The 16,377-nt window shown below is 42.2% G+C and overlaps 1 protein-coding gene across 1 annotated transcript in view; it reads left to right on the top strand.

The window, feature by feature from the left end:
* Positions 1-1,067: 1,067 nt before the first annotated feature.
* The window catches only part of elp3 (elongator acetyltransferase complex subunit 3), an 86,723-nt gene continuing 71,413 nt past the window's right edge, over positions 1,068-16,377 (top strand). Inside the window, exons 1-4 of the mRNA XM_048597360.1 lie at positions 1,068-1,184; positions 6,352-6,451; positions 11,170-11,308; positions 12,934-13,004. Of these exons, the coding sequence (XP_048453317.1) occupies positions 1,163-1,184; positions 6,352-6,451; positions 11,170-11,308; positions 12,934-13,004 (332 nt within the window). The 5' untranslated portion in view covers positions 1,068-1,162. The remainder of the gene's footprint in view (positions 1,185-6,351; positions 6,452-11,169; positions 11,309-12,933; positions 13,005-16,377) is intronic.

Below are 16,377 nucleotides of genomic sequence, written 5' to 3'. Positions count from 1 at the left end.
AGCGTACCATTTTCCGCCACCTACAATCCGACCCCAAAACCAAAGATATAATTCCCTCCCCACCCCAATCTGCCTTCCAGAGGGACCGCTCTCTCCGTGACTCCCTCGTCCGCTCCACACTCCCCACTACCCCCACCACCCCTGGCACCTTTCCCTGCAACTGCAGGAAGTGCTACACCTGCCCCTACACCTCCACCTCACCTCCATCCAAGGCACCAAACAAACCTTCCACATCAGACAGAGGTTCACCTGCACATCCGCTAATGTGGTCTACTGCAGCCACTGCTCCGGATGTGGCCTCCTCTACATCGGTGAGACCAAGCGGAGGCTCGGAGCCCACTTTGTAGAGCAACTGCGCTCTGTTCATGATAAATAACAACACCATTCAACTCCCCCTCCCATTCCCTGGATCACAGTCCATCGTGGGCCTCCTCCAGTGTCACAATGACGCCATCCAGAAACTGGAGGAGCAGCACCTCATATTCCACCTTGGGAGCCTACAGCCCAATGGCCTAGATGTGGATTTTGCCAGTTTCAAAATCTCCCCATCCCTGGCCTCATTCCATGACCAATCCTCCCTCTCATCCCCACCTCCTTGACCTGACACAACCTGTCCATCTTCTCTCCCACCTATCCGCCACGCCCACCTCACTGACCAATTCCCACCACTGCCTACCTGCACTCACCTATCACCATCCCACCTACCTTCCCCAGCCCCACCCCTCCTCTATTTATTTCTCAGCTCCCTTCCCCTCCCCCATTTCTGAAGAAGGATCCCGACCCGAAACGTCAACTTTCCTGCTTCTCTGATGCTGCCTGGCCTGCTGCGTTCATCCATCTCCACACTGTATTATCTCTGATTCCAGAGATGTGTAATGACATCCCTGAACAGGTTGATTAAAAGTTATATGGACAAAGGAAAGACATAAGCTTTGGAGCTAGTTCAGTCTCACACTCTTCAAATCCCCCGCCCCCGGGAAGTCCCTAATCTCGTTGCCATAGTTCCGGAAACTAGCCCCGCCGTGAGGTGTCCGTCTGGTCACGTGACCTATGGCCGCTCCACCCTTAACGGCGAATCCGTTTTGCGACACTTTACCGCTGATGTTACGTCAGTGCCGTACAATGAGCACCTGACTTCTGGCAGCTGCTTTAGTGTTGAAGCATGGGGAAGCCGCGCCGGAAAGGTCGGTTCGTTAGTTTATTCTGAAGTGTTTCTCACTTCCAGATTGTTAATTTATTTCTGGGAGCTGTACGAGACAAACCACCCGCCCCGCCCCGCCCCACCGTCAGGAGACGCTAAATCTCCAATAATACTAACGAACAAGCAAACGTGTCCAAAGCACCTTCACCGTTCCTGCTGCTAATTCCCATCAGTTGGAACGAGCAGCTGAAATACAACGTTTGCAATGTCAACTTTTCGTGTCCGTGTTATAGAAAAGATATGGTGATTCTGGGCGGTTCGTAGAAAGAAGGACTCACGACAGTAATTGCAGAATTGAGAGTCATAGAGTCCTGAAACAGACCTTTCGGACCAACTCGTCCATGCTGACCAGATATCCTGTATAAATCTAGTCCCATTTGGCCCATATCCCTCTGAACCCTTCCTATCTATATACCCATCCCTTTTAAATGTTGTAGTTGTACCCGCCTCCACCACTTCCTCTGGCAGTTCATTCCATACACGCACCACACTCTGTGTGGAAAAAGTTGTCCCTTTTATATCTTTCCCTCTCGCCTTTAACCTATGCTCTCTAGTTTTGGACTCCCCCACACAGGGGAAAAGACCTTGCCTATTCACCTTATTCATGACCCACATGATTTTATAAACATCTATAAGGTCACCCCTCAGCGTCTGATGCACCAGGGAAAATAGACCTAGTCTGTTCAGCCTCAAACCCTTCTATGCTGGCAATATCCTTATAAATCTTTTCTGAACCCTTTCTAGTTTCACAACATCCTTCCTATAGCAGGGAGACCAGAATTGTATGCAATATTCCAATAGTGGTCTAACCAGTGTCCTGTACAGTGGCAACATTCTCTCCCAACTCCTATACTCAATGCACTGACCAATAAAGGCAAGCATACCAAATGCTTTCTTCACTATCCTATCTACCTGTAACTCCACTTTCAACAAACAATGAGCCGACACGCCAAGGTCTCTTTATTCAGTGATGCTTCCCAGGACCTTACCATTAAGTGTATAAGTCCTGCCCTGATTTGTCTTTCCAAAATGCAGCACCTCACATTTATATAAATTAAATTCCATCTGCCACTCCTCAGCCCATTGGCCCATCTGATCAAGATCCTGTTGTACTCTGTTAACCTTCTTCACTGACCACTACACCTCCAATTTTAGTGCCATTTGCAAACTTACTAACCATACCTCCTATGTTCACATCCAAGTTATTTATATAAATGACAAAAAGCAGTGGACCCAGCACTGATCCTTGTGGCACACTGCTGGTCACAGGCCTCCAGTCTGAAAAGTAACCCTGTACCATCACCCTCTGTCTTCTACCTTTGAGCCAATACTGTATCCAAGTAGGTATTCTGTGTTATCAGACCTTGCTAACCAGTTTACCATGAGCAACCCTGTCAAATGCCTTCCTGAAGTCCATTTAAATCACATCCACCTGTGGAAAACGTTGGAGGCGATGGACTCTCAGGGGAATGTAGTACTGATAGCCAGGTTTCTGGTACCGAGACTGGCTGTAATATAACGAGGGGTATGCCAGATTCCAAGCAGTCGATTGTGATAGGGAACTCTAGTCAGAGGCACAGACAGACGTTTCTGCAGCTGACAGCAAAACATCAAAATGGTGTGTTGGCTCCCTGGTGCCAAGATCAAAGATATCTCGGAGAGGGTACAGAATATTCTCAAAGGGGAGAGGGACCAGAAGGAGATTGTTGTATACATTGGAACTAATGACATATGAAGAGATAAGGACAAGATTCTGAGGAGGGAATATAGAAAGTTAGGCGGAATTTAAAAAGAAGGTCCTTGAGGGTAATGAGATATGGATTACTCCCAGTGCCACAAGCTAGTGGGGGTAGGAATAGGAGGATAGAACAGATGAATGCGTGGCTGTGGAGCTGGTACAGGTGAGAAGGATTCACATTTTTGAATCTTTGGAGTCTTTTCTGGGGCAGAAGTGACCTGTATGAGAAGGACGGAGTGCAACTGAATTGGAAGGAGACTAATATATATTGGCAGGGAGATTTGCTGGAGTTGCTCGGGAGGATTTAAACTAGTAAGTGTAGAGAGTGGGATTGGGACCCAGTGAGATAGTGAGGAAAGAGCACTCTGAGACTGATACAATTGGGAAAGGAGCAAGTCAAACAGTCAGGAACAAAGCAGAGAATGAGGTAGGAATGATAAATTAAACTGTATTTATTTCAGTGCAAGAAGTCTAACATGTTTGGCAGATGAACTTGGGGCATGGTTGAGGATATGGGTCTGGGATATCATTAGCAGTTACAGAGATGTGATTTAGGGATGGACAAGACTGGCAGCTTAATATTCCAGTGTATAGATGCTATTGGAAGGATAGAAAGGGGAGCGAGAGAGGTTACAACTATGAGGAAAGACTGAACAGGATTGGGTTTTTTCATTTAGGGAAGAGAAGGTGAGGGCTGACCTGACAGAGGTCCTTAAATTATGAACCAGTTTGATAGGCTAGATATAGAGATGATGTTTCCATTTGTAAGGGAGAACGACTGTGGCTCTCATATGAAAGCTACGATTAAGCCTGCTGCTACCACACTGTCACGTTGTGCATTCCAGATATTAATCAGTTGCTGAGGTAACAAAATGTTCTTCCTCATGCTGCTGTTGTTTCTTTTGCCAATCATCTTAAAGTAATGTTTTCTATTTTGTGATCCTTTAACCAATGGGCATGTTTGTAGGTGTGGGGGCATAATCTCGGAGGAGGAAGCACTTACAATCCTATCCATTGTTTCTGCAAACCCAGTGGGGGGGGCTACAGCTCTTGGTTTGGAAAGTGCTGTGTTGGGGAACTACACAAAACTACTCCCACCAATGTTTCTTGTGCTTTATTTCCTAATTACACCGATACTGATTTTAAGCCTTCCTCTCTACTGTTTTAATCTCTTTCTGTCTTAGTAGCGTAACTCCTCTTTTCCATTTTGACTATCTTGTGTGAAAATCAAGTTTCCCAGAATATTTAGTCCCTGCAACCATGCCTCAGTAATGGCTACGAGACTTGTGCCATTAATTCATTGATGATCTTATGCTACATGCATTCAAACATATTAGCCATCTATTATCAGGTATGGCTGGAGCATACAAAATGCTTTTAGACCGTAAAGATAACCCCTGCCTCTCTTTCTCCCCTCCACTCTAACAAATGAGATTATGGACTCCTTGCTTTCTCACTCACTGAAGCATCTTAAGGTTTAATGTTGTTACTTTAAAAATAAACAGTTATCCATTTCTGCAAAAAAGTAGCACCTTGCACATCTCTCCTTGTCTATTGCTGTCCAACCTTCAAACTGAGTCTTTGGATCTGTTCTAACTTCAAAGAGCTCTTACCGAAATCACATATGACACTTCAAAGAAGTTTCAAAGGAACTTGTAGAGATGCTTTTTCACAGTAACGTTAAAACCCATTTCTCCCTCTAGTGGATGTAATAGATTCCACAGCATGATTATCAAGAGAAGCAGCTAAGTTTTCCTCAATGTCCTGGCCAATATTTATATTTCAACCAATCCGTCAAACAGATGAGCTGGTCGTTTATTTTCATAGTTGTTTATGGGAGCTTGCTGTGTGCAGGTTACTCCTTGTGCTTCCCCAAAACATTAGTGACTGCATTATTAAAGTATTACATTGACACTGAATGATTTTGCAATGTCCTGAGTGGTCTTGAAAAATGCAATATAAATGCAGTTTTTTTTCCCTCTAAGTATGGATGTGGTATATCATTACTCCTTATCCATCCTAGTCTGTCTCCAGCCATTAACATTGTAGACCAAACAGTTGTTGCCAGTGCCTGTCTTCTTCAGTCTGGCCCAGAGGGACTGCCTTTACTTGTTCCACTGTGCATTTGTAGCCACAGCACTGAACAATAACTTCTGTTCCCGCAACTACGCTTAACTTTCAGACTTTCCCAACTTTTGGCATTGGACTCTTCCTTATCTGCATGCAGACCAAGCCTTGACTTCAGTTCACTCAAAATAACCGTACCCTTTATAATCAATTCCATGCCCTTATCCAGTCCTTGTCAGGTTGATGAATCCATGTGCAATCTTCCTTCCCACCCTATAAAATCAGGCTATTTCCAACTCCATATATCTTCCCCTGGCAAAGACTGCCTATTTCCAATTGCATAACATCATCAAACTCTACACCCAGCTCAGCTCATTTGCTATTGAACCCTCGTGTGCTATTATGTTCACCAGACCTGACTATTCCAGTGTTCTTCTCACTAGCCTCCCATCTTCAACCTTGGATAAAGTTTGGTTATCTGGTTCCTATCTTGTCCTCAGTCAGAAATCACACGGCGCCAGGTTATAGTCCGACAGGTTTGTTTGAAAACACAAGCTTTTGGAGCCTCACTCCTCCTTCAGGTGTTAGTGAGAGAGGAAGTAAATTCCCAAATTCCTTTGAAGTCAGAGTCCTGAGAGAAGTAAAGTACAAAGCAATTGGCGGATGTATATATACATATTAATCAATTAAAACATGCTAACTGATTAAAGATTTAACATCATCTTACGTTTGTTTAATACATCCTCATCAGTGGTGTGACCCTGTTATCTTTTACTTATAAATTCTTTGTCTGATACTACCTATCTTACTAACACCTGAAGGAGGAGTGAGGCTCCAAAAGCTTGTCATTTCAAATAAACCTGTTGGACTGTAACCCGGTATTGTGTGATTTCTGACCTTGTCCACCCCAGTGCAACACCGGCACCTCCGTATCCTGTCCTCGGTCAAGTGCTGCTCACGAATCACCCTTATGATTGGTGGACTGGGAGGCAATGTCACCAACCCGTCTAGTTTAAAATTCTCAACCTCATTTTCAGATTATCTTGCCTCTCTCTGTTTCTGTAATTTTCTCCACCCTATAATCTCCCCCAAACACACAAACACTTACGCCACTCCTTGACAATTCCTTTAATCTCTCATCAGCAACCTTGTCTTCAGCTATTTTGACAGTAAGCTCTGGAATTTCCTGTCTAAAAACCTTTAACCTGTCTACTTATATTTCTTCCATAAACCCTTTTTTGACTGGGCTTCTGGTTACCTGTCCTGCAATGTCATCCTTTAGCTCCTGGTACATTTCTGCCTGATTGCACCTGTGTGAAGTACCTTAACATGTGACCTTTTACAGTGGAGTTCAGCCATGCTGAGCGGATGATGATGACAATTGCCGATGTCCTCAAGCAGCTGATTGAAGCTCATGAGCAGGGGAAGGATGTTAACCTTAACAAGTAGGTACTTGCACTAAACTGCTTATGATAGAGGTTTCCAAGCAGTAAAACCATCAGAACTCAGATGAGATTTTTATCTGGAAATTACTCCTCCTCCAGAGTATGTTTTCGAGCAGATCTGACCAGTTCATTTACCAATTTATAGGTGAGTGAGGAAAGGCACAGGTAGGCTTCCCTAACCTTGATTGTCTCCTGCTCCCTTTAGTCAGTTTCTCTTCCCCCGTGATTCGATTGAACCAATGCTGAATGGTACTGTTGTGAAACTTTGTTTCTGTCAAGATTAGCTTGTACACAGATGTCTCTAGCAGGAGCAGGAATATGGTGCAAACTTCAGTACTTCCTTATTCAGCACCTTGGGCCAGTTCCATAAATTATTTAGATCCTGGCTAATCTGTTACTTCACTACATTTCCCCACTTCGTTCTGTAACTCTTAATAGGTTTGTTTAACCTTCTCAGGCGTGAGGGTTTCAATTGAGGGAGACAGTTATAGATTTTGTTTTGCTGATTAATTTCACTCCTAAACGATCTAGCTGTTATTTTAAGCTAAGGCCACCTTGATCATCATTTGGTAAAGTGCCACATCAAAGTTTATTGTTTATTGTGGAAAATAAAACCTCATGAAGTTAGGGATAACATATTGGCATGAATAGAAGATTCACTTGCTAAAAAATAACAGCATAAGCATAAATGGATCATTTTCTCATCATCATGATGCACTGAGTGGTGTGCCATAGGGATCAGTGATGGGGTGTCAACTTTTTTTTTAACAATTTATATAAATAACTTAGATTTAGGGACCAAAGGTATGGTTGCTAAGTTTGCTAAATGACAAAAAAAAGTAGGAAAGTAAGTTGTGAAGATGATTTAAGGAGGCTACAAAAGGATAATGACAGGTTTTGTAAATGGATAAATATCTGGCAGATGGACTATAATGTGAGAAAATGTAAAATTGTCCATTTTGGCAGGAGGAATACAAAAGAAGCATATGGTGAGAAATTGCAGAGGGATCTGTCCATGTGAATGAATTGCAAAATGCTAGTGTGCAGATAGCGCAATTAATTAGAAAAGCTAGTAGGATTTTATCATTTATCATATGGGGAATAGAATACAGAATTGTGAACGTTATGCTTCCGTTATACAGAACATTGATGAGACCTCATCTTGAGAACTGAATATAATTTTGGTCCATTCCTTGGAAGACATTCAGTGAAGGTTTATTAAACTAATACAAGGAATGGGTTTGTTGCCTTATGAGCAAAGATTGGACAGGCTAGACCTGTATCTTTTGGGGTTTAGAAGAGTAAGAGGCAACTTATTTGGAACATACAAGATCCTGAGGCGTTTTTGCAGGGTGTATGTGGAAAGTTCGTCTTCTCTTATGGGAGAATCTAGAACCAGGAGTCACTGTTTTATGCAGAGGTGTTGACCATTTCAGACAGAGATGAGACTTTTTTGGGGGTTTGTGTGTTTGGAGCGACCTTCCTCTCAAAGGAAGTGGAAGCAGAGTATTTGGATTATTTATAAGTCTGAGGTAGATATATCCTTGGTAAACAAGGAGGACAAAGGTGATCAGGGAGAGCTGAGAATGTGGAGTTCATAGAATCCCTACAGTGTGGAAACAGGCCCTTCAGCCCAACAAGTCCACACCGACCCACAGAACATCCCACCGTGACCCATTCCCCTATAAACCCACCTAATCTACACATCCCTGAACACTGTAGACAACTTAGCATGGCCAATTCACCTAGCCTGCACATCTTTGGACTGTGGGAGGAAACCGGAGCGCCTGGAGGAAACCAACGCAGATACGGGGAGAATGTGCAGACTTCACACACAGTCGCCCGAGGGTGGAATCAAACCCGGGTCCCTGGCGCTGTGAGACAGCATAGTTAACTACTGAGCCACCATACCGCCCCAGTTGAGTTTACAGTCATATCAGTAATGATCTATTTGAAAGATGGAGCAAGCTCATGGGGCTAAGAGGCCTATTTCTGCTCATAACTGTTAGGTTAATATATTCTGGACTCAGCCTGTCAGAGCAAAGAATTCTTCCTGTCTACTGTAACCAATTTCTTTATCATTGGAATTCAGCATTGCAGTTGAAACTTTTTAGCGCTCAATTTTGTCTATGCCGTGTGCTTTGTTATTCAATTGAAATGATTAGATAATAAAAATCTGTTGATTTAAAAAAAAAGTGAAATCGCTTTGGATTACCAAATGTGAACTATGCCATGAATATTGTCAGAATCATCAATATTGTCATGAAAACAAAAAAGAACTGTAATGTGATTTGCTGCCAGCGTAGTAGGATGCTCATTTTCTTTACACTGATTCTATTACATTCTTCCACTGTGTACACACTTGAAGTGTTGATTTTTTTTGTCCGATTCCACCACTAGGGATATTTCTCCACATTAAATATTCTATGTAAATGCATGTTATTGAATGAACTAAGGCTGGGTTTCACCCTGTAGTGTTTTGTTAATAAATGCAAAGCTAGGGTTAGTGTCTCCATGTCAAATAGCACATTTGCAACCAACATCAAGAATTATCCAAAAAATGCAGCTGGTCTGCTCTCTTGGGACCTGACCTGACCTGCTTGAGACAGATTTTTGAAGTCAGGAGGTAGATTTTGAAGCAGGTTATTTATTTTCACAGTGCACTCCAGGTCCATGTCTACATCGAGGAACCAGCCTACAGTTGGTTCTGCTGTGATGCGATAGTTGTGTTCCTGTGCAACATCGCGTCATAGAAGATCACACTATAGAAATAACAGAGGCGATGGGAAAAGTGGGGTTAGGGGCAGACCACCAAAAAATATCACTCAAAAGCCTAACACAAAGGACAGCGCAGTTTGAATAAATGTTTAATTCATATCTAATAATGAAATAAATGTAAATTTAACATCTTACCTTGAAAAATGTCGAGATGACTTGTTAAGGGAGGCGCTAACATTGCATGTATTCAGGACAAAGCCCACAAAACAATCAAGTGACATCGATGCATACTCCTCCGCGCACCGATGGAATTGTGTTGTAGCCAACACAAGTTTGCGTTTCGGAAATAGTGATCCCCTATTCGTCAGTCGCATCATAGCCAATTTGCGTTGCCGGAACACTTGTTATAGCAGAACTGATTGTACAACTAACTGGAGATGCTCCTTTGACCTTCCCCTGTGCTGATTTCAGTGGTTTCTCCCTAAGCACAAGGGTTCAGGCCATATAAAATCCAGACCAGATGCCTAGTACTAATTCTTATTTCCTACTGTCTGATACTAAAACATAGGCACTGTTGGAAATTATATTTATAACTGATGCTTTACTTATAGTGTTCAGTCCAGTGCAGGTAGCCATGTCTAAAGTGGAATGTTAAACCACAGAGTGGTCTAAAACAGATAGTGTTACTGCACATGGACAGTGAATAACTCAGATAGAAATATTACACATGGGTTTAGAAAATACCAGATAGATCCAGTACATGCAGAGGGACTGATTATTAGAAAAGTTCTGAATTCCTGGTACCCAGGGTGAGTGATACCATCCCGTCCATGAAGATTATATGGTGTATCTAGTGCTCTTGTCATACCAATTTATGCTGAGGCATTTGGTGAGAGAATCAAAAGGGCGATGTCAGGAATGAGGGGCTATCAGGTCTTGAACCCCGAAGGTAGCAAGATTGCCTGAGATATTCTTGTGCAGTCCTGGTTATTGTTGCGTAGGAACAACAGTAGACCATTCAGCCCCTCGAGCCTGATCCACCATTCATTGAGATTATGGCTGATCTGTGCTTATTAGTCAGTGCTGCTTATTTTTTAAATTTATTTTCATAACTTGAATTGTGTTCTTGCTGCACAATGCAAGTAATCTAGCCCTGGATGTACCCTGTACACCACAATAACGTGCACCACACTGCTAATCTGGAATTAGGAGTCTAACAATGACCATGAAACCAATGTCAATTGTCAGGAAAAGCTCATCGAGTTCACTAATGTCCTTTTAGGGAAGGAAACTGCCATCCATAACTGTTCTGGCCTACATGTGACTCCAGACCCAAAGCAAAGTGGTTGACAGTCAACCGCCCTCTGGGCAATAAATGCTGGCCTAGCCAGCGACGCCCTCATCCCGTGAATGAATTTCAAAAAACTCATATCTATATAGCGTCTTTACTGCAGTGAAACACCCTAAGGCACTTGACAGGAATGTAAAGTAGGTGAAATAAAGACTGAGACACAGAAGGAAATATTGGTAGAGGTGACCAAAAGCTTGCTCAGTGTTGGGTTTTAAGGACCATATTAAAGGAAGGGGGCTGAGGAGGGAATTCCAGACTTTTGTACCCAGGCAGTTGAAGACGTGACTAGCAGTAGTGGAGTAATTAAAATTGGAGATGCTCAAGAGGTCTTAGAGGAGAGCCTAGATTTTAGAACCAGAATTCTTGATACTAACAGGAATTGTAACAGTAGAGAAAGCATTGCTGATGAGGAGATCATTGAACAATGGGCAGTTGAATCCCATGCTCTTCCTAACAGTGATGTCAGACTGTGAGTTGGTGTCCTGCAGTAAGTTAGAGTCCCAGTCTGACAGCTTTGGAATACCTACCTCTAGCTACTGAATGATCAGGTTCCAGTGGAATTGGGTGCTGCTAGTTTCAGATTCCTATCTATTGTTTTTCTGCTATCTGTCTTTTAATGTTTGACCTTCACTCTTTTTTTTTGAAAAAGAGTGAAAACAAAAACTTCATCCAAGTATGGCCTGACTTCGCAACCTCGTCTTGTGGACATCATTGCAGCTGTGCCCCCTCAGTACAGAAAGGTGCTAATACCAAAACTGAAAGCAAAACCCATCCGGACAGCCAGCGGGGTAAGTAGTAAAATAGCTTATACTGGATTTAAGTACAATAATGCCTCACATGCTGACAAACATGCAGAGACAGCGTGTAGTCAGGTAGGCATGCATGACAAAGAGAGAGAAACCTGTTGTGAGTTCACCCTTGAACTACTGAGTGGTCTCATTTAATGAAGCTAAATCTTATTCTGAGTTTGTCCTAATTGCCTTTCTTTATTATATTGGCAGTCTGTCAGTTCAGCTCCAGGACATCTGTGTAGAAGTTTTTCAGGCTAGTGTCCTAGGCCCAGCCATCTTTAGTCGTTTATTAATGACATTTCCTTCACCATAAGGTCAGAAGTGGGGATGTTTGTTCATGCTTACTAAATATTCAGTACCTTCCGTGACTCCTCACACAGAAGCAGTCCATGTTCAAATGCAGCAAGACCTGGACAATGTTCAAGTTTGGACTGACACATGGCAAGTAATGTTTGTGCCATGCAAGTGCTAGGCAATGGTCGTCTTCAAAAAGGGAAACTCTAACCATTGCCTACTGACATTTAATCACATTTCTATCATTGAGGCCTCCACTATCATCATCCTGGATGTTAACATTAACCAGAATCTGAATTGAACTAGCAATGAACATACTATGGCTACAAGAGCAGGTCAGAGGCTTGGAATACTGCAGTGAGTAATTCACCTCCTGACTCCCCAGAATCTGTCCTCATCTACAAAGCACACGTCAGCTGGATGAGTGCAGCTCCAACAGCACACAAGAAACTTGATACTATCCAAAACAAAGCAGTCAATTTGATTGCCACCGTGTCCACAAACATTCACCATCTCCATCACCAATGCTCGGCGGCTGCAGCTGTGTACATCTACAAGCTGCAGTGCAGAAATTCACCAAAGTTCCTTAAATGATATCTGTTATGACTGCAGCAGTTCAAGTAGGCAGTTCACCACTACCTTCTTGAGAACAACTAGGTATAGGCAATAAATGCTGACCCACCCAGTAACACACACATATCATGAATGAATGCATCTTTTAAAAAAATCACCCTACAAACTCCTGCGGTTCTTATTTTCTCAGCATTTGCCAGCTGAACCCATTAATCAAAACAATTTGCATCCCTTCTAACAATTTGATCTATTTGTTGATTCACGTATCCAAATTAGGACTTGAGAGCTGGATGCTTATTGCAAAATTCCAGTACATTTGGTGATACCACATAAGTGATCGGCCTGATGAGGGGCCTACAAAGTAGGAGACTTTAAACAGGAATTGACTGACCAGTTTTTGGCTGAATCCTTACTGCTAAGGGGACACTTCATCAAATAACAACAGCCTTTCAATTCTGATGTCCCATGAACTCAGTTTCTTCTTCTTTCAAAGCTACCTAATCAGCTGAATGTTTCCAGCATTTTTTGATTTATTTGAAACCAGTAGTATTTTGTTTTAGGCTTTCAGTTTCTTTGGTGATTGTAAAGAATGTAAATCGTTCTTCTAGGGAATGAACCAAGAGGTGTGGTGTATGCATTTTGGACATCATGCCCTAGGTTACTAGCTTCCATCTTGAACTCAAAGCCACTCTGGTTTTATACATCTTGATGCAGCTATTTGTTTCTCTAAGAATCTCTCATGCCTCTGTCCACAGATTGCAGTGGTTGCAGTGATGTGTAAACCACACCGATGTCCTCACATCACCTTCACGGGAAACATTTGTGTGTAAGTTCTGTCCTCTGAAATTAAAGCTCTCTCACATCAGCTCTGATTTTTTTTATAAGAAACTTTATTTTATTTGCTGTTGACCCCTTAATTCAGTTATTAGAAGCAACATAGTTTATCAACTGAGTTATCATTCATGCTCAGTGTTTGAATGCACCACTGATGAAAAGGGGAAGTTTTGTTGCTAATTATTCTTGTTACTTCACTGTTCAGAGCGCATTGTTCTTTACACTCACATTCCCCATAGTGGAATAATGAAAACAGAGCACTCTCCAGTTTTGTACAAAGTTGCTGTGGCTCTATCATTACATTAACAATAGTGGTAATTCCAGTGGTCCAGGAAGTAAAAATATACTGTCAATGCTGATCTGCATCAACTGATGGACATAAGTTCTGCAGGGGCTGTGAACAGGTCTTGATGTTTTCCTGTCACTCAGTCTGGCTGGTGGACAGCTTTAGTAAGAGAAAACCAGCAAGACCAGCCCTGTTGAAGGTTTGAGTGGTGTTGCAGAGCTACACTGAAGTGCCTGTCCTTTGGTTACAGGAATTGGTTGGTTTGCAAAAAATTAAAAAATGTGCCATAAAGAACATACGAAAGGTAATTACCATAGAAGTAGTTAAAGTTTACATGCTGCTGTTTATTGCTGAAATAAGCAAGTTCACAAGATTTCACTTCATGCTCGGGCCACTGGTTCAACCACGTTGAACTACCTCTTCACATCCCCAACTCCCAGCCATTCAACAATGGATTTCTGAATCACTTAGATTTATTTGCCAGCCAAACTCAGACCATCTGTGTAGCTTGCTGCACTTCCACCTCCTTTATTAACATATCATCTGTCCATAGCCACAACTCTTTCCTTAGTTAATTCTCTAAGCTCATTGTTTCAAAGAAACCTCTACCCTGCACCTACAGATGTCTTCACTCTACGCAACGAGTGATCATTCAGAGATGGGACTCTGATCCCCAGGCACATATCTTTGCACCCAGTCTGTAGGTAACACCAAACCCCACCCCTTCCATTCCCTACTTTTGAGGATTGCTCATTAACTGTATCATGATCACCTGTCTTCGTTGTGTGAGGATGAACTATGCAAGGCAGCCCATGGGATTTACAGCCACTTGGCTGTCCAGCCGTTGTCTAAGTTGTGTTGGCATTTAATTCAATCTCAACTAGGGAATGAGGATGGTTAGTTTGCAAGTTGCAAGTGATAGTCTTGTTATGCAATTGTTAACGCTAAGGTTAGTTCACAGCCTGTAAGGGTAAAAATCTCCAATGCGCAGATCACAGTCCTCTAATCCTCTTTAGATAACAAGTAGTGCTAGAATATATTAGAGGATTAGAAATATTGACCTTGTTTGAATGTAAGGAGAAGAATAAACCTGGCAATTAGAGGGCTGTCATTTTAATAACAGTGGTGGAGAAATTTGATTTTAGTTTTGTTTAAATAGCTACCTTAGAAAATGGAGTAACAAAAGAAAAGCCAACGTGGAACAAATCATACTTGACTAACTTGATTAATATATTTTATAGTAAGTAGGGAGGATAGCTGGTGTGTATGATGTTCAAAATGTGTTTTATAACGTACCACATATTGGACTTGTTACCAGCATGTATACAAAATTGTTTCAGTAATAAAGCAAAACAAATTGGACTGCTGTTTGCCAGACTGGAAGGAGTTATATATTGGAATCTCCTAAAGCATCAGGGCCACTGGTGATTTTGAAATACACTGATCACTTGGGCTTAGTCATACAGGCTGTAATTTCAAAATGTATACATGGCACAAAACAGTGAGGAAGATAATAGATTTCAAGAGGAAGTAGACAGGCTGGTGGAACGGGCAGAAAAATGACAGCTTCTTGAACCTGTTGTGTCATTCTGCTCCTATGATGCTGCTTGGCCTGCTGTGTTCATCCAGCCCTGCACCTTGTTGTCTCGGATTCTCCAGCATCTGCAGTTCCTACTATCTCTGTGTCATTCAGTAAGTTCATGGCTGACCTTTGACCTGAATTCATTTTCATGCCCTACTTCCATATTTTGCACTCGCATTGGAATCCAAAAAAAATCTTTGAATGTGCTCAGTTACTGGATCCCACAGCTTACTTGATAAGTTAATTCCAAGATCCACAATTCCACAATCAAATTTGTTACAGAAGGATGTCCTTCGGCCCATCATGTCTGGGCCAGTATATCCTTATGAGCAGAAACTTCTCCTCATCTCGGCTCTAAATGACCAACCCAGTACTATAGTCTCTAATTTGTAACTTGACAGGGGGAACAGCTCCTCCAGAGCCTCTCTACGCTGTCAAGCCTTTCTCAGAATCTTATGATTCAATTCAGTAACTTCTCATTCAGCTGAAGTCCAGAAGTATACTCTCATTCTACTTTGTGCTCATTCTAGGAATCATTCTAGTGAACCTTTTTCCACACCTTCTAAGGCAAGTGCATTCCTCATTAAATACAAAGACCAAACCTGTACACACTACACCAGGTGTATCACCAAAGCCCTGTACAATTATACCAATATGTCCTATCTTTATCTTTTATCTTTTATCTTTTATCCCTCCTCCTGTAGGACATAGGAGGAGAAGTAGGCCCTTCAGTCATCCAGTCTGCTCCACCATTCAATGAAATCCTGGCTGACCTGATAATCCTCAACTCAACTTTCCTGCCTTTTCTCCATAACTCTTAATTCCCTTACTGATTAAAAATCTGTTTATCACAGCCTTTATTATACTGAATGAATACCTCCTTCAATAGCCGTCTGTGCTAAAGAATTCCACAGATTCACTACCCTCTGAGAAAAGAAATTCCTCTCATTGCCATCTTAAATGTGTGACCTTTTACTCTGAGGCTATATCCTCTGATCCTCGACTCTCCCACAAGGATTCTCTCGCACTAATTGTTTTGGTATCTCCACATCTACCTTGTCAAGTCCTCGAAGAATCTTATATGTTTCATTAAGGTTGCCTCACATGCTTCTATATTCCAACAAATACAGTCCCAATCTACTCAACATCTCCTCATAAAGCAGTGCCTCCATGTCTGGAATCAACCAAGTGAATCTCTGGACTGCCACCTATGCCAATGTATCTTCTGTTAGATAAGGGGCCCAAAACTGTTCAGTTCCAATTGTGCTATGACCAGTGTTTTGTACAGTTTTAACAAAATCTCCCTACTTTTATACTCCATTCCCTTTGAAATAAAGGCCAATATTCCATCTGCTGAACTTGAATGCTAGCTTTCTGTGATTCATGCGTGAAGACTCCCAAATCGCTCTTCTGTAGCTTTCTGCAGTCATTCTCGATTTAAATAATGCTCCTCTATTTTTCATGCCAAAATGCATAATCCCCTTCAATATCCCCATG

The sequence above is a fragment of the Rhincodon typus genome, chromosome 5 (genome assembly GCF_021869965.1).
Source record: "Rhincodon typus isolate 14 chromosome 5, sRhiTyp1.1, whole genome shotgun sequence".
Taxonomy (NCBI): Eukaryota; Metazoa; Chordata; class Chondrichthyes; order Orectolobiformes; family Rhincodontidae; genus Rhincodon; species Rhincodon typus.
Note: the sequence above shows the minus strand (reverse complement) of the source record. Positions and strands in the feature narration are given on the sequence as shown.